This window comes from Ovis aries, chromosome 1, assembly GCF_016772045.2.
Source record: "Ovis aries strain OAR_USU_Benz2616 breed Rambouillet chromosome 1, ARS-UI_Ramb_v3.0, whole genome shotgun sequence".
Taxonomy (NCBI): domain Eukaryota; kingdom Metazoa; phylum Chordata; class Mammalia; order Artiodactyla; family Bovidae; genus Ovis; species Ovis aries.
The window spans coordinates 278,320,750-278,345,635 of record NC_056054.1 but is presented as its reverse complement, the minus strand read 5'-3'; the positions used below and the strand labels follow the sequence as shown (position 1 = coordinate 278,345,635).

Here is a 24,886-nt window from a genome sequence, read left to right as displayed (position 1 = left end):
CCAGCATAAGCATGCCAGAGCTCTGGGCTGAAGGAAGAGAACACTGTAATCAGCAAATATCTGCAAGAAGGAAAATGCGCTTGCTACGGGAAAAACCTGCTCCTGTGCAAGATAATTAAAATTTCTCTTTAAGCACCAGAAAAGGTGTGATGAGGGAGGGGTCCTCTGTCCCTTGGCTTAGAGGCAGACGACAACTATAATCTGAACACACGAAACGTGGCTTATGAGGCAGATGTAACAGAGAAACAAGGAAACTACTTTAACTGCTAAGGAAAGAACTCAGACCAGTTAAGAGGCAGCCACGGAAATACACGAGCATCCCAGAGTTCCTGACCTGTTCAGGGACAACGCCCGAAATACACGAGCATCCCAGAGTTCCTGACCTGTTCAGGGACAACGCCCGGGCTGCTGCTGAAGTCTTTCTGGACCTTCCTCCCTGCAGGACACCAAGTGTTCGGGCCCTGCCTCATCCTGGATGCTGGCTATCCTCAGGAAATGCTGCAAATCAGGTCACTAGGACTCACGTGCAGCTAAAGCTCGTGAGAATTATCCTCTACCTAACACTGGAGATTCATGCTCAACTGCAAAAACAGACTGTTCTGTCCGTTTCCGTCAGAAAATCATCTTTGTTGTTGTTTTGGACCTAACTTATCTTTAAAAATTAAAATGATCATCTTTCCTGAGACACAAGCTGGGGAACCCAGAAACAGTAGCATCATAAAAATCTAGCTTTTCAGATAAAACAGGCTTCCATCCATCTTTGTTCCAGGAACATAACAGCACCCTCTCCTAAACTGCTCTCCACCTCACAGCCGTCCGTGGCAGAACTCTCTCAGACCTAGAAAGCCTGTTCAAATGACAGCTTCCGCCCCCGCTGTCACAGCTCTGATGCGTCGTCACCTGCACCCTCAGCCACCAGCCACTTAGGCTAAAGTCTGCATTCTTCACACTGCAAACCCATCTCCAAGCTCAGTGGTGTACACTGTACCTTCCTATCCCTCTGACCTATTTCCTACATTTGGAAAATATTTAAGTGAGTCTCTACACGCTGGACGTCTAGCAGGTTCAAGCAGCAAGGGGCCAAGGGCACGTGTGTGCCCGGGAAGCTGAGTACAGAGGCATGAAGATCCTCCTGCCAGAGACCTGTCTACCCCAGGCCGGCTCCCTCCCTCGGAGTCCAGTTCATTCCAGCTGAGACAGGGATGACCCGTCAGCCTCAGGAAGCGCTGGGGACCTGGGTGCCAGAAACAGCCCCGGGCTCTCCTGCCCCCCCCCTGGAGGCCACTTCTGCAGCGTCCGCACTGCCCTGGAGCACCCTGGAGCACCCTGGAGCTGGAGCCCCACACACAGCCCCGGCCTGCGTCCTGAGACTCGGGAAGGGTGAGACACGCCAAGGCAGCGGTCAACCCAAAGTCAAGCTCATCTCAGGCGGGCTGGGAATGCCCACAAGGCTCCCGAGGGGCTGTGAGGATGGGGGTCCTGCCCCCAACCCAGCTCTGCCCCTGAGGCTCCGGTGTGCGTCCGTCCATCTCAAGCATGGCACAGAGCAGAGACCCGCAGGAGCACTCCCTTACTTCAGGAAGTGTGTGAGGAGCAGAGGCCCGCAGGAGCACTCCCTTACTTCAGGAAGTGCATGAGGAGCAGAGGCCCGCAGGAGCACTCCCTTACTTCGGGAAGTGCGTGAGGAGCAGAGGCCCGCAGGAGCACTCCCTTACTTCGGGAAGTGCGTGAGGATCAGAGTCCGCTTCTCCGGCGGCAGCTTGTCCTTCTCCTGCCTCGCCTGCTCCAGCAGCTGCCGCCGCATCACAGTGAAGACAGAGCGCAGCAGCGTCCTCCCGAACACCTGGGCCGTCTCGTACCGCGGCAGGCTGTCGCAGAACTGGGGGACGTTGCAGTAACACAGCCACCTGCACGGGGGAGACCACAGCATCAGCGCCTGTGAGCCCCGCCACGAGCAGCACCTAGGACGCTGCTCGACACCGTCGCCCTCGGTGGGAGACCAGGCTGCGGACGCGCCATCAGTGGGTCAGACGCGGGCTCACCCGGCCAGAGCCCTAGGGCCCAGCTCTAGAGAACCACTCCAGTCTGCAGCACCCTTTCAACAGGAGGGTGGATTCGAGGGAACAGAGGATGCCCCGTTTGGAGGAGGAGAACTCCCCCAATGAACCCTCTGAATAAAACTTGAAAGCTTCTTTAAAATGCCTACACAGCACTCACACCCCAACAGCTTCAGTGGGAAGATAAAGATCTCCACAACTGCTCAAAACTCAGTCAAAACGCAGGAAGTGATAAGCTTCTACCATCTGTCGCCTAGGTGTTCAGTGACTCAAAGTCAAAACTGCTTCTCATTGTCGCGTGGGGCTGGAGGGGTGCCAGGCCCCAAAAGTCCCAAGACCTTTCCTGACGCCTGAGCATAGAGCGGGGCACAGGGCTGATGCAGGGCAGATTCAGGACACCGCGTCAGCCGAGAAGCTGGAAAGCGAACATTCATCCGCCACCACCTGCTCCAGGCCCTCCCAGAGATGCAAGGCCTGAAATTCCCAGCAGTCGGGGCAGGGGGGCCCAGCGGACACCGGAGACCAAGGAGGGACCGGGCTTCAGTGCCCAAGTCCTGCTCCTCGGAGGAAGACCCAGCTCCCCCTCTTCAGGGGGAGGACCCCTCTCCCCAGACAGAACCCTCTGCCCCACCAGGGGCCCCTCTCCAGACAGAACCCTCTGCCCCACCAGGGGCCTCTCCCCCCAGATAGAACCCTCTGCCCCAACAGGGACCCCTTTCCCAGATAGAACCCTCTGCCCTGCAGGGGACCCCTCTCCCTGGATAGAACCTTCTGCCCTGCTGGGGACCCCTCTCCCCTGGATGGAACCCTCTGCCCCGCTGGGGACCTCTCCCCTGGATGGAACCCTCTGCCCCGCCAGGGACTCCTTTCCCCAGATAGGACCCTCTGCCCCGCCGGGGACCCCTTTCTGGCGCCCTTTCAGGTGAGCAGCCGAGTCCCACACGCCCGGATGGCTGGAGAGCCTCGATGACTGTCAGTCCTCAATAAAGAGTGGAGCAATGTTCACTTACTCGGGCTTTCTGACTTATTCTTTATGTTACTCTGAATTATTTCAGCTCCTCTGTGTATGGGCTGGGGCCGGTTCATCTTTGGGGAAGGAAGCCTTCATCAGTGTTCATTTGTCTACCTAGATTCAAAATTAACCTTAAAACCCTGCGACTATCTCTGTTCCTCTCAACTCTCCTGCCCTAACAGTCCACACCCAAATGTCACCCTACGACACAGGACCCAGGCGGGCATCTTGAGTGCCGCCTTACATCCTGTCAAGTTGGAAACAGTGGACCTTGGTAGCAGAAAAAACTAAAGGGCGCGTTTATCTCGTGGTTTATGCGGCGCATCGTGTAGAAACTCATCGCCTGCAAAGCTAGTCTTTGCTGGAAGTCAGTCCACGGCCACTTAATGAAGTTAGAATGCTTGGAGCTGAAGGCAGGCTAGCTCCCAGGGAGCGAATTATGAAAGTACAAACATAATCACAAACCATAACCAGCAGATCAATTCCATGAGACTTAGGCAATTGTAAGACTGTAAATCTTAATAAAAGTGTGTCCAATGTGGTACAGCGGGAGATATAAGGATTTAAGGATTTAGAAGTGCTGTCCGATGAAGGCTTCTGTGATGAAAAGGCTGCTGTGCGCCTGTATTGACAGTGTACAACAATCGGAATAGCCGTATGGCCACCAGCCACGTGTAACTGCTGGGCACTCGGACAAGTGAACACACATCTTCCTTTTCTATTTTAACTGAAGTATAGCTGGTTTGCAAGGCTGTGCTAGTTTCAGGCACGCAGCAAAGTGATTCAGCATTCCGTGTGCGGGCAGAGGCCCTTTTCCAGGCTCCCCGCCCTTGCAGGCCATTATCACGAAGCCTTGGATTCCGTGTGCGCGCAGAGGCCCTTGTCCAGGCTCGTCGCCCTCGCAGGCCATTATCACGGAGCCTTGGATGTGCTCCCTGAGCTGCACAGTCAGTCCCTGCTTGTCCATTTCACGCTCGGCAGCTGCGCCTGCGAGCCCCGAACTCCAGTTCATCGCCCCCACCCCTTTTCTCTCTGGTAACCACGTTCGTTTTCCTGAAGAGACGGATTCTGGGAAGGATTGAAGGCAGGAGAGGGGACAACAGAGAGCAAGGTGGCTGATGGAGTCACCAACTCCATGGACGCGAGTCTGAGCAAAAGGCAGATGGTGAAGGGCAGGGGAGCCTGGCGCGCTGCCGTCCACGGGGTCACAAAGAGTTAGGCGTGATGAGCGACTGAGCGACAGCTAGCTTTAATCAGTGTAAAATCTACTTTCCACCAACAAGGGCCTACTGTATGGCGCAGTGAACTACCCTATGACAAACCACAGTGCAAAAGACTCGAAAAAGAACAGACTTATATTCTCCTAATGTACATGCATCTGCTCCGTCGTGCCCGACTCTTTGTGACCCCATGGACTGCAGCCTGCCAGGTTCTTCTATCCACAGGATTCCCCAGGCAAGAATACCAGAGTGGGTTGCCATTTCCTTCTCCAGGGGATCTTCTTGACCCAGGGATTGAACCCACATCTCTTTACGACAGAGACACACGTATGTCCGAATCATTCTGCTGTATGCCTAAAACTAACACCACTGTAAATCAATAACACTGAAATTTTAAAATAAAGAGAGGAAAAAATATTTTAAAATTTACTTTCAAATGGAAACCCTGAGAAATACATTTTCATTAAACACAACTTTACTGTTTTGGTAGAACTCCATTTAGCTTTAACCACTTAAAATGTGGCAAATGAATTAAAATATGCTGTAATTATAAACCCCCCACACTGGATATGAAAGATTTAGTACTAAAAAAAGTAAAAGACATCATTAATAATTGCTCATATTGATTCCATGTGAAGTGATAACATTTTTATACATTGGGTCAAATAAAACACTATTAATATTAATGTTCTGTTTTATCTTTTTAAATGTAGTTACTAGAAAATGTCAAATTACAGATGTGGCTCACATTTGTGGATCATGTTAAATTCTATTCGGCAGTGCTGATTTTGAGTCTGAAGAGCATTCCTATCGATGGAGGTCACAGATGTCTGACACTCTACTGAAGACCGATGCTATTTCTGTTACAACAATGATAGTGATAAATATTATAAAATCATAAAATGTTATCTGAAGTACTTAACAGGTCATTCACTCTCCGCAGGGCAGAGGAAGGCAATGTAGATTAATATTATCTGGTCAAAATTGTCAAATAAAAGGTTTTCGTTTATTTCCTCTGAAAACCACTTTACAGTCCTCAAGTTTATACTTTTTTAGTTTAGTTCTGTTTTTGCTTCCCAAACTAACCTTATAAATGTCTAAGGGCACTGTACGAAAAGACAGGAGGCGAGTCACCACGTTCTGGGTGCCAGGCGTGCAGTGAGACAAAAGGAGACAGGAACGGCTGTGTGTCTTGCTGCTCAGACGTTCCTCTAAAGACTAACCTGGAAAGCAGGCTGTACCTAAACCCCTGGTTTCAGGTCTTCTCAAAAGAAGTGAAAGGACGGTTCAGTCCCTTTCGTGTGCCTAACAGAGACGGCATGGTGTGCCAGTCACTGACTGTTCAAACGCTCAGATTTTCACAGCTCTGGGGTTACTCGCAGTGACCCTGCTTTCTTTAAAACATGAGTAGAGCTGGGAGACACAAGTGCAGAAGGCCGTGGTGCCTGCTCACTGCTGGACGGCAAGTCCTACAGCTCTCAGGGCTTACGTGACCCCTCCTGGTGCTGCTGCACTGAAGACTAGTCACTTTCAGAGTCCAGACTGGAAGCTGGCTCTCTGAAGCCCCATCACACTGCTCCTCCCACAATTCATGATAAACACCATCCTAGGATCACACGCCTAATTATGAACGTTCAGGAAGCCTGGTGATGGTCTATACCTCACAGTGCAATAGTTACAGAAAACTTTCACCAGACTCAATTTAGTTATATCTAATTTGCTTGGATTCTTACAAACATCTCGCCAAGATAAGCATAACTCCTAACTGTGAGGTGGTCTGCACAGCTCAGAATCTAAGGCGAATAATCTGCCACATTCCCTCAGTGTGGGCTTCTCTGGGGGTTCCGATGGTGAAGAATCCGCCTGCAGTGCAGAAGACCCGGATTTGATCCCCGGGTTGGGAAGATCTCCAGGAGAAGGAAGTGGCAAACCACCCCAGTATTCTTGCCTGGGAAATCCCACGGACAGAGGAGCCTGGTGGGCTACAGTCCATGGGATCACAAGGAGTCAGACAGGACTGAGCAGCTCACACTTTCACTTCAGCATACTCTGTTGGTCAGATGTACTTTAAGAAGTCATATTTCTCCGACACTTTTCCAGCTATTTTCTCATGGAATTATATTGGCACACCATCAGAAAATTTCAAAATATTTGTCCAGGTCTGTCTCTAAAACCACAGTGACTTCTGGGGGACATATAAAGGTATATTTAATATATACTCATATAGATTATTAAGGTTAAGTATACATTAACATTAATGTATCAGATTTTTCAACATATAAAATATTTATATTTTGCCTAACTTCAGAACAGACAGTATAAGTAATATAAGCATTTCTACTGTTCAGCAAGTATTTAATCTTTCATGGGTAAGTCCTCACGTGATAAGGAACACAATCACTTTCTGAGTCTATCCTGTTCCACGAGGATCCTGTCTCTCCCACCTCCGTGCTCAGCACGTGGACCGCACGGACAAGCTGAGCCTGCCCTCCAGGGCCCTGGCTCCCGCCATCCCCACGGGCCGTGTTGCCCGCAAGGGTAAGAGGGCCGCGTTAGAGAAGCGGCATCAGTGAGACGGGCGGTGTGAGCTTTCCTCTGTTCTCAAGCGATCAGGACCGTGAGGTCTGACTCTAAGAGAGCCGAGCATCTCACAGCATTCACAGGTTGGTCCTCTCCGCTCCCCCTCTTCACCAGCAGGCCGGGTGCCAAGGGAGCTTCCCTATTATCACCCACCGAGGCTGCGGGTCAACCGCCCAGGGGCCAGCCGGTCACCGCCTTGAGCGGGACGCACCCACCCACGAAGGACGCACCCTCCGCCCCAGGGGAGGCTGGCCCCGGACCCTGCTGGGCTCTGGGCCGTCACCGCCCTTCCTTCAGCGACTCCAGACCCCGCGCTCTCCTCCCCCGGCACACGCTCCAGCTCGAGTCCAGCTGAGTCCCACGTTGACGGTGACTGAGGCTCGGAGGAAAAGCACCACCAGCGTCTACGCATCTCCCCGGGGGCGGGGCCGGGACGGGGCGGCGGTTCAAGCCCATCACTCCTTCCGCAACTCTGCGTCACGTTCCCGACTCCTCGAGGGTCTGCAATGCTGCCCATTTCCTGGTAATCCCCACATGCTACAAACTATTTTTACTCTGTTTTCTAAAATACAGTATTAACTCCTGTGCCGCTTCACAATGAATTCTCCTCCTTGATTAAACAGTCTTTCCTCTCTTAGAGTGGCAAATATTTCAGGGGTTTCGCTTTCACAAATATTCAGTTTTCTCAACTGTTCACAGATGGAGTTAAAAGATACGGGCCTTCCCCAGTGGCTCAATGGTCAGGTCCCCTCACCCCCACTGCAGTGGGGCTCGGTCTGCTCCCCGGTCAGGAAATTAAGATGCCACATGCCTTATTGTGCAGACAAAAAATAAAGTAAAATAAAACTTGTTAAACTATATATATATATATATAGAGAGAGAGAGAGAGAGAGTTCTACTATTTCAACTCATCACAGTTACAATATAGGAACTACTATTAACACAACACTCTGAAATGAAGATGTGAAAATGAAGGTATCATTTTAAAAGTGGATTATGAAGCAATCTGCAAATCCTATTTATACCTAAGATAAAATATTTTGTAATTCAAATTGTATACATTGTAGAAGGCTGGATGAGAGGCGAAAACTTGGATGTTACTCATAAAATCTGGTCAGTAATTAGAGAGGAAAGTTCAGCTTTAACTCCACCCGTTTCTACTTGTCATCTGTGGTTAAATCTGAGTACAAGTGATCTTTACAGGTTGTCAAAAAACATTGCTTATTTTAACTCAAGGGGGGAAAAAATGCTAAAAACAAAAAACCCTGAAGCAAGCTTGATATGCCTATACAATGTAAATGGGAAAAGTTATAAAAAAGGTGAATAAAGTGGGTAATTCAAGCCACTCTCTTCCTTAAAGATGAATATGTCACACTATTTTGTATGGTCCACGTTATGACACTTAAGTCATAAACGCAATTCTATTATTCTGCAAATCATAAGTAATAAAATTAAATTCCCATTTTAGAAAAAATACATGTAATCCAAGAATATGTGCAGAGTTTGATGTCCACCAACAGAGAAAAGTTGCATCAACAGACAACAGTGTAACCAGTAAAATGTTTAAACGGGGCAGGGCGAAGAAGATGCAAGTGCTCTCTTTCCTTTCATTCTAACAAACGTGAAACATGTATTCAGAGAGACAAAGACGGTAAGACCATGTATATAACACTATGACACTTACACCAAGGCGCTGAGACTGTGGTGGTCTTTCCTTCTTTGGAGAAGACTCTGGAGAGTCCTTGGACTGCAAGGAGATTGAAACTGTCCATCCTTAAGGAAATCAACCCTGAATATTCACTGGAAGGACTGATGCTGAAGCTGAAACTCCAATACTTTGGCCACCTGATGTGAAGAACTGACTCAGTGGAAAAGACCCTGATGCTGGCAAAGACTGAAGGCAGGAGGAGAAGGGGATGACAGAGGATGAGAGGGTTGGATGGCATCACCCACTCAATGAAGATGAGTCTGAACAAGCTCTGGGAGTTTGCGTGATGGACAGTGAGGCCTGGCGTGCTGCGGTTCATGGGGTCGCAAAGAGTCAGACACGACTGAGCGACTGAACTGAACTGATATTCTTGGGCATTGCATTTTTTTTTAAAGAGTAAGGTCTCTATATAATAATCACAGAGTCATAACATAGTTATCTAGACCAGCAGTGCTCAGTAGAAATAGAATGCAAGCCACATATGTAATTTTAAATTTCCCAGTAGTCACATTAAAAACGTAAATAGCAACAGGAGAAATTAACTTTAACATAATATTTAACTCAATATATGCAAAAGGCTACCATTTCAACATGCAGCCAACATAACCACGACGGGTGAGATGCTTCGCGCTCTCTCTCGTGCAGTCTCGGAGGCCTCGGTTCAGGCCAGCCACACTTCCGGGGCTCAGCGGCCTCGGGGGGCGGCCACCGCACCAAGCCCTTCAGCTCGGAATGGCCCGGACCCTTCAGGCTCAGACCTCAAGGCCAGAGGGGAGGAGCCAGCCCCGCTCACCTGGTGTAGTTCTCCTTGTAGCCAGAGATGTCGTCGTTGGGAGAGCGCAGTCTTCGCTGAGACGGTGCCTCCAGGTGCCAATAGTTGATGCGGTTCAGGAACATTTTTGCCAGCTCAACGATCGTTTGCCTTTCTTTGGGTGGCAGGTGACTGAATTTGTACTGTACAAAGTTATTCACACCCTTAAAAGGAGGGAAGGCGATTTATTTATGCAGCTCAGCAATCCTGAACGCCCACCCAGTCAGCACCAGTGGTGGTCATTAGCAAAAGAACAGACAGTTCTCTATTCACAAAAACCTTTTTTTCCATTAGAAAACAGGAATGCCCAGAGGGAAGCATGCCTGGGGTCACAGCCTATGAAAAGCGACACAGAGGCTGGGGGCTGCAGTTCCCTGCCTGCTGCAATTATGAGCCAGCAAAGAAAAAACCCGAACAGTGGGCTGAAAAGGTCAAAACCCCCAAACAATAAAACATGGCTATTTTGCAGAAGAACTCTTGCTGTACAGTCATAACAGGAGCTCACATATAATGAGACTCGTGGATAAATATGTTTTTACATTCACAAAATTTTAATCCAAAGTCTGCTAGCAAGGCCTTGCAATGACCTAAACCACGAGCCTGTAAACTCTTCACTGCCATTCTTTCAGGTTTTAGTAAACTTACCCTCCAAATTCTTACATGTGGAGTAATTTTGATATGAGCTTTTGAAAAAAAATCTGTGGATTAATTTAATCTGTCTTCAGAACACTCTCACTTAATTTAACTTCAAATAAAGTAACAATGAAATCTTATTTTGTAGGATTTGAAGACAACGTTTCTTCTACTAAAAACTGACTGATAAAATACTGACTGATACTTATTTGTATCTCATAGCATGTCTTCTGTGACTACTCTCATCAGGAAACTCAGTCCAGAGTGTCTGATATTTAAATACTGAGAGGCTAAAAAATTGATACTGATGACAGATCCTGACAACACCTAACAGGAAAGGTCTGTACATGTTAACAGAGGCCCCACGTGGATCTCAGCTTCTTTGCAGGAATCAGAATGTGGCAGGAAGCCAACTTCTGGATACAAAATCTCATTTCTTTTCTGTGCTTTTTGCTTGGCTTACAATGTTTTTCACATTGCTCCTGAATTCCCTCACCTCAATAGACTTTTCAACAGTGCCAAGCACAGGGACAAAGACTTAATTTTGAAACATCAACACCAAGAAAAAGCCCATTTCATGTGTCCTGACGAGCTACATGTTCTACTTAATTTGTTTTTCTTTCCCAAACACACAGTGAATTCTGAGCATTCAGCAGCCGAAGAGACAAAAGCTAAATCACTCACTACATGGAATATTCACTTCTGATCCAGAGGGCTTGAGACGGTTCCTACAGACTTGAACATCTCTAAGCCAGCTATGAAGATGAAGATGAGGTTTGTTCAGTCTTAAAGCAATTTTAAAAAGGGGGCTTCTCTTATTTTTTTACCTGTTCAATACTAGGTTTTTCAAAAGGGGGCTTCTTCTCCAAAGAACCTTCAACCACAGGTTTTCCTCTTTGTAAAATAGACTTCCTCAAGAGCTGTAAGAAATCAAAAAATCAGTGTCTGTCTCTCTCTCTCTCTCTCACACACACACACACCTGGCGTCTCCAAGCTTACAATCTTGTTGGGGAGAAAAGGGCCACATAATGGAGCTGGGCCAGGTCATATCGTGCTGTTTCCCACATACAAAAGGAAGAAAAACAAACAATTCACGATGCCAGCAGAAACATTCCAAATAAGTCGCAAAGGCATTAAGTGCTGTCTAAGCTCAGCTGAGAGCTCAGAAATCTGGGACTGAGGGAAGGCATCACAGCCGAGAAAGGGTGTACTGAGTGTGGAAGGGAGGACAGGTGTGGAACACAGCCAGATGGAACGGCGTCTGAGGGGTGACGGCAGCCTTGAGGAGCTCGAGGGTCCCGGCCTGTGAGGCTGCCCCAGCAGGTGGTCAGAGGGCACCCGAGATCATGGAGTTCGTAAGGCGTTTCATCAACGAAGATGTGAATCAAGAGTAATACGTAAGAGAACCCAATTTACCCTTCATTTTAAAATCTTCCTCTGAGACACGTAAGCTTAGGCTTTTCTCTAAAACACTCCGTGTCACACTTAGAGAGCCTTTGGAAGGTAAGTCACCATATTCCATTTATCTTAATTACGTTGCTGTTGTCTCCAAGTCACGTCTGACTCTTTGCAACCCTACGGATGGCAGCACACCACGCTTGCCTGTCCTGAGATCTCCCAGAGTCTGCTCAAATTCATGTCCACTGAGTCAGTGACGCCATCCAGTTACAGGCCAGTGAATTCTCACATCAACAGACAGGAGACCACCAGGGAGCCCCACTCCCCGTCCTGACCTGAGCTGTGAGTGGCTGGCCTCACACTCCACTCCACACGCCAGGAGGCCCCCGCGGCACCCCTGAACCTCTCCTGCTCACCCCCTCACCACCCCGCTGCTGGCTTCCGCTGACCCCGAGGCCTGGAGCACCCTCTGCACATGCCCCCAGGCCACACAGGGGTGCTCACGTCCTGGGGCGCCTGCTCTAAACCCTGAGAAGGCCGAGGCCTGCTCGTAGGCAGGAGCCGAGTGCAGCGGCCGCGTGTCACAGGCGCGGTCCCGGCCCCGAGGGGCTGCCGCGGGCTCCTGCGGGCGCCGCACATGGTCGCGGGCTTGCTCCCACTCCCCCTCCATGTGCAGAGTGCAGGCCAAGGGTCCCGGCATCGCCGAGCCCACAGAACAAAACGCCGCTCTGAATCCCGGCCATGAGAATCCCAGCTCCTCAAAGAGCAAACGCCAAAGGGAGAAAGACCCCAGAGCCAGTCATCAAGGCCCAACCTGGAAACTCGCCTGGGGCGGGCCTTCGCCGCTTGGTGCTGAACTTCTTCACCTTCCACCTCCGCGTGAGCCTTCCAGAACCCTTCCCACAGGCCACACGTGCAATCACTCGGGTATTCACGCACCACGTGCTACGTATTTATTACGCATTGACCTACATCTTTCCCTCCTTTCTCTACTGATTGCTTTTTCAACAGAAACAAAACATGGCAAACCTTCTCCCAGGAGGAAACAGAGGATGCCGCCCGAGGTGGGAGGCCACCCTGTGTTCCCCCCGGGCTGGGTCTGACGAAGACCTCAGCTCTTCTAGAGGTGCCGTATCAATTACTCACACTGAGCATTTGCTGATCCTTTCAGGGTATCATACATGCCATCTTTACAAAAATAAAGGTACCATAATGATAAGCTGTTATATGTTTCTAAGGATATCTAAAGACTGATCATCACATTTAGATACAAATAATTTGGGCTGTCTACTTTTTTTTCCCCAGTTAAAATCATTTGGAAAACTGACCCACTGGGGGTTTCAATTTGGATGAATAGGGGAGATGCTGAGTCTTAGCTTCCTTGTCTTAAAACAGGACGGAGCTGGGATTACACCGGCAAATACTGAACATAAAATGGCGGCGGCAGCAGCAGCGACACTGGGCCCCTTACTTGCCAAGCACCTCTGCAGCTCTGCCTGAGCCACCTCATGAACCCTCCTCACAGCCTTTGGAGGGAAGTGCTGTCGTGTCACGGTCTACACTTTCAATCTTTGGTGCAGCTGATTAACAGTGCTGTGGTAGTTTCGGGTGACCAGCGAGAGAACTCAGCCACACACGCATCTCGATCTACACTTTACAGATAAGGAAACAGCTCGACCTGGCCGAGGTCGCGTCACTAAGGGATGCAGCCAGGCCTGGAAGCAGCCAGCTGTGCTCCGGCACCACACCGACGGGCTCCAGGGCGAAATCAGCTTCAGAAAGCAGCTTTTCAGAGTTCATTTTCAACATCTAGGGCAAAAGTTTCCAAAATGCACTAAAATGTGTAACTGCAGTTTAACTTAGAGAGGTAGGGGACACAGGAACTGCTTTTCCAAAGCTAGGAAGAAACGGATGATTTTTTACACACTTGCCCAACGAGTGACTCTGGGGGAGGGGAGGGGAGGATGCTTAATACTTTGGGTTTTGTTCTCAGGAGCAAATATACACGCACTGGAAAAGATGAGAGAGGGAAAAAAGGCAGAGCAGTATTTTCTGCCTCTTCGGTGGTTCTAAACGGAACTGAGCGGAGGTCAGCAGGACGGAAACCTTCCCCTCCAGCAGGGCTCTGGGGAGCCACCCACCAGGGAGCTGAGTTCCAAGACAAGCCATAGTCGCAGCCATGCGGACGTTGCTTTTCTCCAACTGAGAGCTTTTTCCAAAAACGCTCTAAACAGCATGAAGAAGGTGGGGTTCGGTCAAGACGACTCAGGCCCACGGTCATGTCAACAAGCAGTCACCTGGAGGAGTCTGGTGACTGCTAACAGCTGTGCTCTCTTCCACCCCCTCCCCCCATTACTTACCTTTTTGGTGTTAAAATCCCCACAAGATTCCAATGTTTAAAAATATAATCGCCTTTCCCACTCTTGCCCCTATCGACCCCAAATATTCCCAGTACTACATTCAAAGACAAAAGTTACCAGAAGAAGCAAAGGAACAATTATGTGTCAGGCAAATTCAGGCACTCCCTGCCCCAGCCCAAAGCGACAGGACCTGGGTCGGAACCCTGCCCTGAGATTCCTGGCTGCCAGAGCAAACCAGGAGACTCCCGGTCACAGGAAATGGGGCCAGCCTGGCGAGGAGACACAAACGCCTGCCGGGTGTCAGCTCCCATGAAGGGCTCGGGTTTGTTTTTAAGGTCCTTGTAAGGGCCACACCATACAGCATGGTCTACAGAGCCCGAAATGCTCGGTTTGGGATTTTGAAATTATTCCTTCTGTCAGCCACCTTTGCGAATCTACTTCTTGGTGGCCTGAATTTCTTGTTTCCCAGCCCACATCTACGGAGACAAGACTGGGCCCCTCTGGAGCTGAGGCCACTCCCCGAGGAGGCAGGGGGCGGGGAGTGGGGAGCCACCGACCGTGGCCCTCGCTCCTGCACTTAGGACGCCGAGTCCAGCCACCATCCAGCCAGGCCTCCTGCCTCCCCGCCACTGGGACCCCCACACTGGGCTGGGGGCTTCACGCCCACCGTGGGTCTTGATGCTCTGTGAGCACACGCACCCCGCCCCCCGACGCTGGGCTGGCCTGGGGGCTTCACGTCCACGGTGGGGTCTCGATGCTGTGTGACCACACGCGACCCCCACGCTGGGCTGGGCTGGGGGCTTCACGCCCACCGGGGATCTGACACCATGTGACCGCGCCCCGCCCAGAAGGCGCCTCCGCAGCCCTTTTCAGGGGCGGCCCCTGGCCCCCGCTCGTCTCTGGCAGCTGGCAGCTCATCTTCCCTAGCTGACTTGGGAAGTCAGTGCCACGCCTCCCCGGCCCTAGTCCCCGCCCGCCCACGCGGCGCGCACTCACTCTGCGGGCTCGGGTCGCAGGCTTACCACACGCTCACCACCACAGGCCGCATATTGCCGACCTGCTGACTGTCCCTGCCTCTCCTACTGAAACCTAAACTCCACGAAGGCAAGGACTTCGCTGCCCAGGGACCCAGGCTTCACGCCCACAAGAGCACCCGATAAAGAAGGCCTTGTCAGATGGGCAGACAGACACTTGGACACATGCTTGGATGGACAAATGGACGGACGGAGGGATGAACAGAGGGGCGATAGGAAGAAATCCATGAGCATAAAGATACCCGACTTGGCCGACACGTAGGAGGCACTCAGGGAGAGGGGTGCGCTCCGAGCACGGTGCCCACAGCGGAGCCCCTCTGGGGAAACGCGCCTCCGCAGACCCAGGGCCAGCTGCCCGTGACCTGCTGCATCTGGACAGACAAAGGGAAAAGCAAGCCTTTCCAGATGTGGACGTCTCACCTTGAACAGGTAGAAATAAACCTGCTTGGTGTCGGCATCTTCTTCCCTGTGGACACAGGTAAAGAGGTACTCCACATCCAGCACGATCCCCAGCAGTCTGTTCATCTCCTCCTCGGACACGTTCTCCAGGTGCGACACGTGAGCAGCTGCAGACAGAAAGGAGCAGTGCGAGTGAGCACGGCGCGCCCCTCCTTACGGCCAGGCTTCTCCGCCTGTGGGGTCCAGTCCCCACCCAGGGCCAAACCCACGCCCCTGCACTGCGAGCATGGAGTCTCAGCCACCGGCCTGGCAGGGAAGCCCCAGTCTGGAACATTCTCTCCCAGGAACCTTCTGGAATACCAATACATCAGATTGCACTGTAAATAGAGGAACTTTCTGAAGTGCTATAAGACTGAAGTCTACTCACAAAACTGACTTACGTTAAATTCTGCCATGTCCCTCTAGAAGCCAACTCTCGTCAGGCCAAGAGGACCCTGTGGCCCTGGAGCCTGGATCCAGGATCTGAGGACCGTGGGTTCAGAGGGTGCAGAAACAAAACTCCTAAGGGTTTAGATCTAAATCCTGCGAACGGTTCTGGTGGCCAAGAACACCACATCTCAGGAAAGACGGGAAAAGTGTCAGTGAAATCTGAATGAAGCCCTGTCCCTCAGCCCCGAGAACACTGAGAGCTCCCTGTCTATACAGCGAGACCCTAAGGCCAATCTGCGCTCGAGTCAGCATCCTCCAAGGTCGCGCCCCAGACCGCCTTCCCTGCCTCTTTCTGTGGCCTCACTATCGTTACGTGAACTATCCACATTGTCCCCCCTCCCATGCCCCGGTCCTCTCTTCTACCCAAATCCAGTCCACTTCTCAAGGTGAACACATTTTATCCTCAAAATATCTCATGAGGTAGGTCTGAGTGACCCCGTGCTACGGCTGAGAAAACAGGCTGAAACGGAACGCTGTTTCCTCCAGTGTCAGCCCGCAAGGTCTGAAGGCAGAGCAGCTCTGACTCCAATCCTGAAGCACGCACACATGTGCTTTCTGGATAATTAGCTGATTCGCTTCAAGTCCTCATCACTCGTAAGGGTCTCTGGAGGTCTCTCAAGATCGCGAGGGTCTCTTGGGGTCATGAGGGTCACCGGGGGCCGCGAGGGTCACCAGGGGTTGCAAGGGTCTCTCGGGGTCGCGAGGGTCACCGGGGGCCACGAGGGTCATGGGGGGTCACGAGGGTCTCCGGGGGCTGCGAGGGTCTCTCGGGGTCGTGAGGGTCTCCGGAGGTCGTGAGGGTCACCAGGGGTCGCGAGGGTCTCTCAGGGTCGTGAGGGTCACCAGGGGCCGTGAGGGTCACCAGGGGCCGCGAGGGTCTCTCGGGGTCGTGAGGGTCTCCGGAGGTAAGCCAACTGAGAGCCCACCAGGGCTCTCAGTCTGTGTCTCCAAGAACCGTCGCTACACTGGCTGACAGACAGCAGCTCTGCAAGAGTGATCCTTTGAGGTAGAGCTCTTGGTGTGCTGGCTGAAAATCCTTGGACCTAGAAGTGCTTGAGATGACTTCTAAAGAAAGTCTCAACTATGGAGAGCAGAGGTAGGCCTTTCCTTGCCTTTTTCAAGGGCATGCTAAGTTGCGACCCTATGGACTGTAGCCCACTGGGCTCCTCAGCCCATGGATTCTCCAGGCAAGAACACGGAGTGGGGCTGCCCTGCCTTCCTCGGGGGCATCTTCCCAGCCCAGGGATCAAACCTGCACCCCAAGCTTCCTGTGTTGACAGGCAGCACCACCTCCTGCACATCGTGAAGCGCAGGCTAGATGGAAATTTAAATGCTTACGACAGGAGACCTGAGGAGGTCTGCCTGTTTCTGACTCTACCCAGGAGGGAATCCGTAATCTCTCCTTCAGCTCTGTGTGACCCAGGGTGCAGAGAACCAGAGCTGGCGATGCAGGAACACGGAGACGAAACAGCAGGTTCCCAGAGGGCAGAGGGCGAGGCTCTGCTGGACAGGGGTGACTCTCACAGCCAAAGACGGAGATGGTTGGCATCCTCCTCCGGAAAGAAGGGAGGGGCAGCTCAGGGGTGGGGCTACGCGGAGGCAGAAAGAGGACGGTGCACGGAAAGGGTTAAACTTCTAGAATGAATAATGGGTAGAGGTGGAGGGGGGAGATCAGATGAAAACAGGGGGCGTAGACCACCCACCAGAGAAGAAACAAAGCTGCTCTGGACAAGCTGCCAAGAAAGAGAAGCTTCCCCACAGCGAGAAAGCGGACAGCCTACCACTGGCCTCAGTACTTAGTAGCCTGGAGGGTTAATTCTGACTCCAGGCTGACTTGAACTCCTGTCTTTTTGTTATAATCGTACATAATGGCCTGAGAACCCTGCCCCTCTGCCTCTCTTAAACTAAAGAGCTCCAGTTTCGCTCACAGGGAGGTACCGTGAGCCTGCCCACCTGGGAATGACCCCCTGCCCCTCTGCCTCTCTCAAACTAAAGAGCTCCAGTCTAGCTCACAGGGAGGTACCATGAACCTGCCCACCAGTGACTGACCCTAAAGAAAGGAACGCATCCTCCTGCCTGAGGCTTGCAAGAATTAAATGGTCTCTGTACTATGTTTCCTTACCCCTCCATCTCTGATCCATAAATTTATATGGATCCATATCCATCAAAATCCATAAATGGGTATTTTGAGACGCTAGTCTGCTCTCCTCCAGCTCAGCCAACTTCCCTAATAAAGAGTCCTCGCCTCAAGGCCTCATCTCTGGGGCTCATTGGCCGACTGTGCAGGGCACAGGGCGCGCGCGGGCCCTGGTGACGCTCTCAGGCTCTCCAGCTATGGGCCCCTCTCACCAATGCCCCTTGCGGTCTCTGAGTACCCTACACTCAGCTTTCTCTCTCACCAAATCCACATCAGCAGCTAAACCCCATGCCAACCCAATCATTCCCCGCACCCCTCATCACCTCCCCACCCCAACAACCAGGGCACGACCACCGTCCCCACACACTTGACCTCGGACTTAAGAGTCCTTGAGGTCACCCTCCGAATGGCGGCCCCTCCAGCCAAGGAGCCTGGCACTTACTGCCTCACTGCCCTTCCATGGCACAGTGCCCACACCAGACACAGCTGGGCACCCCCACATTCTTCCCCACTCCCACCTCTGATCACAGGGACCTCGAGCCTTCCCCCAGGGTGCTCTGTCACCATGGGAGGGAGGGAGACCGTCCCCATCAGACCCACGTCTACTGAGTCCAGAGATGGCCCCTTGGGGGCTGATGAGCAGGATTAGGGACTTCCCAGAATGACTGGTGAAGAGCTCACCCACCAGTGCAGGAGACGTTACATAGCATGATCCCTGTGCTCTTGCCTGGACAACCCCATGGACAGAGGAGCCTGGCGGGCCACAGCCCGTGGGGTTGCAAAGAGTCGGACACGACTGAGCGACTGGGCCTGCACGCCTGCACGAGCAAACTGGACAGATGCGCCAGGGAGCCCAGAGTCAGCCGCACACCATGCAAAACCCGGAGGCACGTCACTCTAACTGAAAAGCCAAATACTTACTGAACTCATGTGTAACCAAAGACTCACTCACTGCTGAAGAAAAAAACACTCAATCTTTTCCAAAGAAACCTTTTGACGCAAAGAAGTTCACTTTAAGGAGCCAGAAGTGTATTTTCTGAAGAGATGCGCCTCTATACTACACCGCACAAGTCTACAACAGGTAATTCGGCCACAGACCTCATAACAGAGTCAATGCTTTTAAAGTTTTGATAGACGCCCCCTAATTTATCCTCCCAGTAAGGTCCGCCCCAGTCCACCACAGGAGCGCTGAGACAGAGCCCTTCCCCCACACTGGCCAACAGCGGAGCGTCTGCTCCCTCGGTCAGTCTTCTGAAAGCCAGCCCGAGCTCCCCCTGCGGTGATCTGCGCTCACTGGATGCCCTGGATGGTTTCCCCTGTCCCTGGACACTTGCGTTTGTTCTTTTGTGTGCTACGTATTCAGGTCCTCTGCCTGCTTTTCTAGGATGTGGGTCTTTTTCTGTCTGTCCTCCCAGATTGGCTGGGGGTTTTATTTGTTGGCTTGTGGTTATGCAGGAATTTTACATTTTTCAGAAAAGTCTGGCCTTTCTTCAAGGTCTTGCTTGCAAAGGTCTTTCCCATAGAATCAAAAGATGACAAAAATGCATTTTCTCCCAGCTTTTAACAGGTTTAGTCTTAAAATGGAAAACATTCCTCCACCAAAACATCAATATCATAAAAGACAAAAAGCAGGAGGGTGGTGGGGAGGAGGAGCCGTCCACATCAGAGCAGACGGGAGAGGCGTGCAGCGACGCTGACCTATGTCCCCTTTCTTAGCAAAGTGCTCCTAAACTCCTGGACTTGCACAAGTGACGGCAACAACAGAGGTGAATGAGCGTCTGCTGTTATTCATAAAGACCGTTCCCGCCGCACCTGATTGTGTGAGTGGCTTTTGCACAGAAGCACAGAGAGGAGAGGGTTGGAACCCCCACCTCGGGAGGGGAGAGGCTCTGGAGGCTGAGCTAATCACCACCATGCTCCCCACCCTACTCCCCACCCTGCTCCGGCTTCTCCGTCGCTGTTCCTGACTTGCATCCTTTTATGAAAACACCGGGAATCTAGTGCCTGCTTTCCTGGGCTCTATAAGCCACTCTGCAAAGTGATCAAAGCCCGGGAGTAGGAGCCTCCAGTTTACAGCTGGCCAGCGGGAAAGACGGGCGATACCTGAACTCGGGATCAGCATCTGAAGGGAGTGCAGACCGCGGACCTTATGGGGCCTGCGCTGATCACAGGCAGGCAGAACTGGAATTAAGCCGCTAGACGCCCCGCTGGGCTCTGCGGGAGGGCTGAGCAGAAAATCCTGTGCGTCTGCTGTCAGAAGCTTCTGGACGTGTTGAGGAGAGGAGACTCTGTCTGGCCTTCACGTGACAATTAAATACGGATGTGATCCTAGCCTGCTGGGTGCTTAATGGAGAGGGAAAAAGCTCTAAAAGACATTTTTGGGTCAACTCTAAAATTAGAGAACAAGTAAGCACTGGATTAAGTATTACATCAAGGCTAATATTTACTGAAGCTGGTAACTAAACTGAGCTTATGTAAAAGAGTACACGGGAATCCCCTGGCAGTCCAGAGGGGGGGGTGGGGGGGGCTGGCAATGAGGATCCTGCAAGCAGCGCAGCACAGGCAAAAAGGCAACAAAAAAACCTTTATATGAAAGACTGTCCTGATTTTTAGAAACCGTATACTTAAGTATTTCAAGAGGAAAAAGCCATGATGTAAATGCATCTTATTCTCACGTGACCCAGGAAAAGGTATGATGCATACAGACACACACACACACAAACTCACGCGTGATACCTGAGTGTGGGCGTGTCCACACGCATATGAGACACGGGGCCAAGCAAGCAGGGCAGACTGTGACCAACAGGCCCATCCGGGCAGAAGGCACGCAGGACACTCCTTGCTGCTATGCTCACCACTTTCCGGTAAGTTTGAAAACACTTCCAAATAAAAGTTTTTCTAAAAAAATCTTTCTTCCACCTGGAATTTGATAACCAAACATAAAGGACCCTGCCTTCATTTCAAACCATCGTCCAAGATCCTGGTACAAAGCATCCACATGATTACCCAAGAATGGGCACCCCAGCTTGGGGCGGGCTCACTCCCTGCAGTGGTGGGCCCGCAGCACCCACCGCGCGCGGAGGGCGGAGGCGCATCCGGGACGGCAGGCTGACCGCCATGCATCTCCCGGCGGGGCCGCCACCGCGCAGTAGGTCAGACCGCAGACGCCAGGGGGCCACAGCCACCCGCTAGGGACCCCAGCACCGCGCCTGGCCGGGACCCTGACCTTCGCGCCTCCAGCCGCGGCCCCCAGTCAGCCCCTCCTCTTCCTGGGGCAGCCCAGTCCCAGGCCCTGCGGCGGGGCCAGAGCACGGCTCTCTCCTCTGGACCGGAGAGAAAGCCAGCGGCACGGCATCTGGGGGATCCGAAAGGGGCTCAAATACGCATTCGGTTCGTGGAAATCTGAGGTCAAGGCTGGAAGAGATCAAATGAAGTCCTTCAATGACAGATTCCGACCACGCGCAAAAGGCTCGTAATTTAATAGTTTCCTGTAACGGAAAAGAATCCGCAATACTACAGAGACGGATGGATGGGTGGGTAGGCAGCTAGACGGACAACCGGATCACTCTACTGCACGCCAAAAACTAGCACGACGTGGTACGCCTTCATGGTGAGATGCCTCAGTAAAAAAAAATAAATCAAAGAGTCTGAAAGATAAATGTGGTCTCATCTTCAGTAACCTCACATCTGGAAGGGACAAAAAGGGTCATTTAAGAGTAAGAACCCTCTAGAGAGCTCAGGCAAAGGACCATGTGAGCCATGTCTGTGGATGGGTGTGTGTCTGTGTGTGTCAGGCGTTGCGAACCCACAGACTGTAGCCTGTCAGGCTCCTCTGCCCATGGAATTCTCCAGGGAAGAATACTGGAGTGGCTTGCTATTCCCTGCTCTAAGGGATTTTCCTGACCCAGGGTTCAAATTCTTTACCAGCTGAGCCGCCAGGGAAGCCCAAGAACCACATTTAACCACATATAAATATTCTAGCAACCACTTTAGCATTTTTTAACAATAGGTGTTCAAGAAACATTTTAATTTAAAAAAATCTGGCCGAACCACACAGTCTGCAGGACCTTTGCTCCCCAGCCAGGGGCTGAACTCCTGCCCCTGCGGTGGAAGCAGCAGTCCCGCCTCTGGACCACCAGGAGCCCCAGGAGCCACATCCGTGAGCGAGAAAAGAAACGGGGGAGGCCAACACGCTGCACCTAACCTGCCGCTGCGGCTGCGTCGCTTCAGACCTGTGCGACCCTGTGCGACCCCATAGACGGCAGCCCACCAGGCTCCCCCGCCCCTGGGATTCTCCAGGCAAGAACACTGGAGGGGGCTGCCATTTCCTTCTCCAATGCAGGAAAGCGAGAAGTGAAAGGGAAGTCGCTCAGTCGTGTCCAACTCTTCACGACCCCATGGACTGCAGCCTACCAGGCTCCTCCTTCCATGGGGATACCAAATTATTTCGATGCACACTCAACATTAAAATATCTCACATTCCGTCTTCAGGACTGGTCTGCATTTTCCACGGGCAGCACGTTTCAACTGGAACAGCCACGTTTCAAGTCCGGTCATCAGTCACACGTGGCTGGCAGCTACCGCTCTGCACAGAACAGGTACCGATCATGAACCATGAAAATCCCTCTGTGAATAAATGCCACCAACCATCTTTTTAGTGACCCCGAATGCAATGGATATTTTAGCAATGAAGAAACAAATCCAGTGATGCCCAAGGAACTAAACATACCAGGAACTAGGGAAAAACTCAATCCCCTTCATGTCAGTTCAGTTCAGTCGCTCAGTCGTGTCCGACTCTTTGTAACCCCATGAACCACAGCATGCCAGGCCTCCCTGTCCATCACCAACTCCCGGAGTCCACCCAAACCCATGTCAATCGAGTCAGTGATGCCATCCAACCATCTCATCCTCTGTCATCCCCTTCTCCTCTTGCTCTCAATCTTTCCCAGCATCAGAGTCTTTTCAGATGAGTCAGCTCTTCACATCAGGTGGCCAAAGTACTGAAGTTTCAGCTTCAACATCAGTCCTTCCAATGAACACCCAGGACTGATCTCCTTTAGGATGGGTCTCCTCCCAGTCCAAGGGACTCTCAAGAGTCTTCTCCAGCACCACAGTTCAAAGCCTCAATTCTTCGGCGCTCAGCTTTCTTTATAGTCCAATTCTCACATCCATACATGACCACAGGAAAAACCATAGCCTTGACTAGACAGACCTTTGTTGGCAAAGTAATGTCTCTGCTTTTTAATATGCTGTCTAGGTTGGTCGTAACTTTCCTTCCAAGGAGTAAGCGTCTTTTAATTTCATGGCTGCAATCACCATCTGCAGTGATTTTGGAGTCCAGAAATATAAAGTCAGCCACTGTTTCCCATCTATTTGCCATGAAGTGATGGGACAGGATGCCATGATCTTAGTTTTCTGAACGTTGAGCTTTAAGCCAACTTTTCCACTCTCCTCTTTCACTTTCATCAAGAGGCTCTTTAGTTCTTCTTCATTTTCTGCCATAAGGGTGGTGTCATCTGCATATATGAAGTTATTGTGATTTCTCCTGGCAATCTTGATTCCAGCTTGTGCTTCCTCCAGCCCAGCATTTCTCATGATGTACTCTGCATAGAAGTTAAATAAGCAGGGTGACAATATCCAGCCTTGACATACTCCTTTTCCTGTGTGGAACCAGTCTGTTGTTCCATGTCCAGTTCTAACTGTTGCTTCCTGACCTGCATACAGGCTTCTCAAGAGGCAGGTCAGGTGGTCTGGTATTCCCATCTCCTTCAGAATTTTCCACAGTTTATTGTGATCCACACAGTCAAAGGCTTTGGCATAGTCAATAAATCAGAAATTGATGTTTTTCTGGAACTCTCTTGCTTTTTCAATGATCCAGCAGATGTTGGCAATTTGATCTCTGGTTCCTCTGCCTTTTCCAAAATCAGCTTGAACATCAGGAAGTTCATGGTTCACGTATTGCTGAAGCCTGGCTTGGAGAATTTTGAGCATTACTTTACTGGCATGTGAGATGAGTGCAATTGTGTAGCAGTTCGAGCATTCTCTGGCATTGCCTTTCTTTGCGAGTGGAATGAAAACTGACCTTTTCCAGTCCTGTGGCCACTGCTGAGTTTTCCAAATTTGCTGGCATATTGAGTGCAGCACTTTCACAGCATCATCTTTCAGGATTTGAAACAGCTCAACTGGAATGCCATCACCTCCACTAGCTTTGTTCGTTGTGATGCTTTCTAAGGCCCACTTGAGTTCCCATTCCAGGATGTCTGGCTCTAGGTGAGTGATCACACCATCGTGATTATCGGGGTCATGAAGATCTTTTTTGTACAGTTCTGTGTTTTCTTGCCACCTCCTCTTAATATCTTCTGCTTCTGTTAGGTCCATACCATTTCTGTCCTTTATCGAGCCCATCTTTGCATGAAATGTTCCCTTGGTATCTCTTATTTCCTTGAAGAGATCTCTAGTCTTTCCCAGTCTGTTGTTTTCCTCTATTTCTTTGCATTGATCGCTGAGGAAAGCTTTCTTATCTCTCCATGCTATTCTTTGGAACTCTCCATTCAAATGGGAATATCTTTCCTTTTCTCCTTTGCCTTTAGCATCTCTTCTTTTCTCAGCTATTTGTAAGGCCTCCTCAGACAACCATTTTGCTTTTTTGCATTTCTTTTTCTTGGGGATGGTCTTGCTTCCTGTCTCCTGTACAGTGTCATGAACCTCCATCCATAGTTCATCAGGCACTCTGTTTATCAGCTCTAGTCCCTTAAATCTATTTCTCACTTCCACTGTATAATCATAAGGGATTTGATTTAGGTCATACCTGAATGGTCTAGTGGTTTTCTCCACTCTCTTCAATCTCAGTGTGAATTTGGCGATAAGGAGCTCATGATCTGAGCCACAGCAGCTCCTGGTCTTATTTTGCCTTCATGTCCATCCAGCATAGAAAAGCACCAAGGGTTAGAGAACCACAGTTAAATAAGGGGAGCGCTGCTGCAGTACAGCGACAGGGAGGCCTGGATTCTCTGTGCCAAGGGCTGGGTCAGCCAGGACGCAGAGGCGA

General features: G+C 51.0%; 1 protein-coding gene across 16 annotated transcripts in view; it reads right to left on the bottom strand.

Annotated features, from left to right (window-relative positions):
- Positions 1–24,886, bottom strand: part of KAT2B (lysine acetyltransferase 2B) — a 112,512-nt gene that overhangs the window by 40,051 nt on the left and 47,575 nt on the right. For 15 of the 16 annotated variants that reach the window (XR_009598584.1, XM_060406810.1, XM_060406771.1 and 12 more), the window contains 4 exons: positions 15,234–15,379; positions 10,849–10,941; positions 9,371–9,552; positions 1,716–1,907 (listed from right to left, as the gene is read on the bottom strand). Coding sequence is in view for 15 of the 16 variants with exons in the window: in XM_060406771.1 (XP_060262754.1) it covers positions 1,716–1,907; positions 9,371–9,552; positions 10,849–10,941; positions 15,234–15,379 (613 nt within the window). In the remaining variant the exon portion in view is untranslated. The remainder of the gene's footprint in view (positions 1–1,715; positions 1,908–9,370; positions 9,553–10,848; positions 10,942–15,233; positions 15,380–24,886) is intronic. The other variant, XM_060406790.1, reaches the window with a different exon arrangement.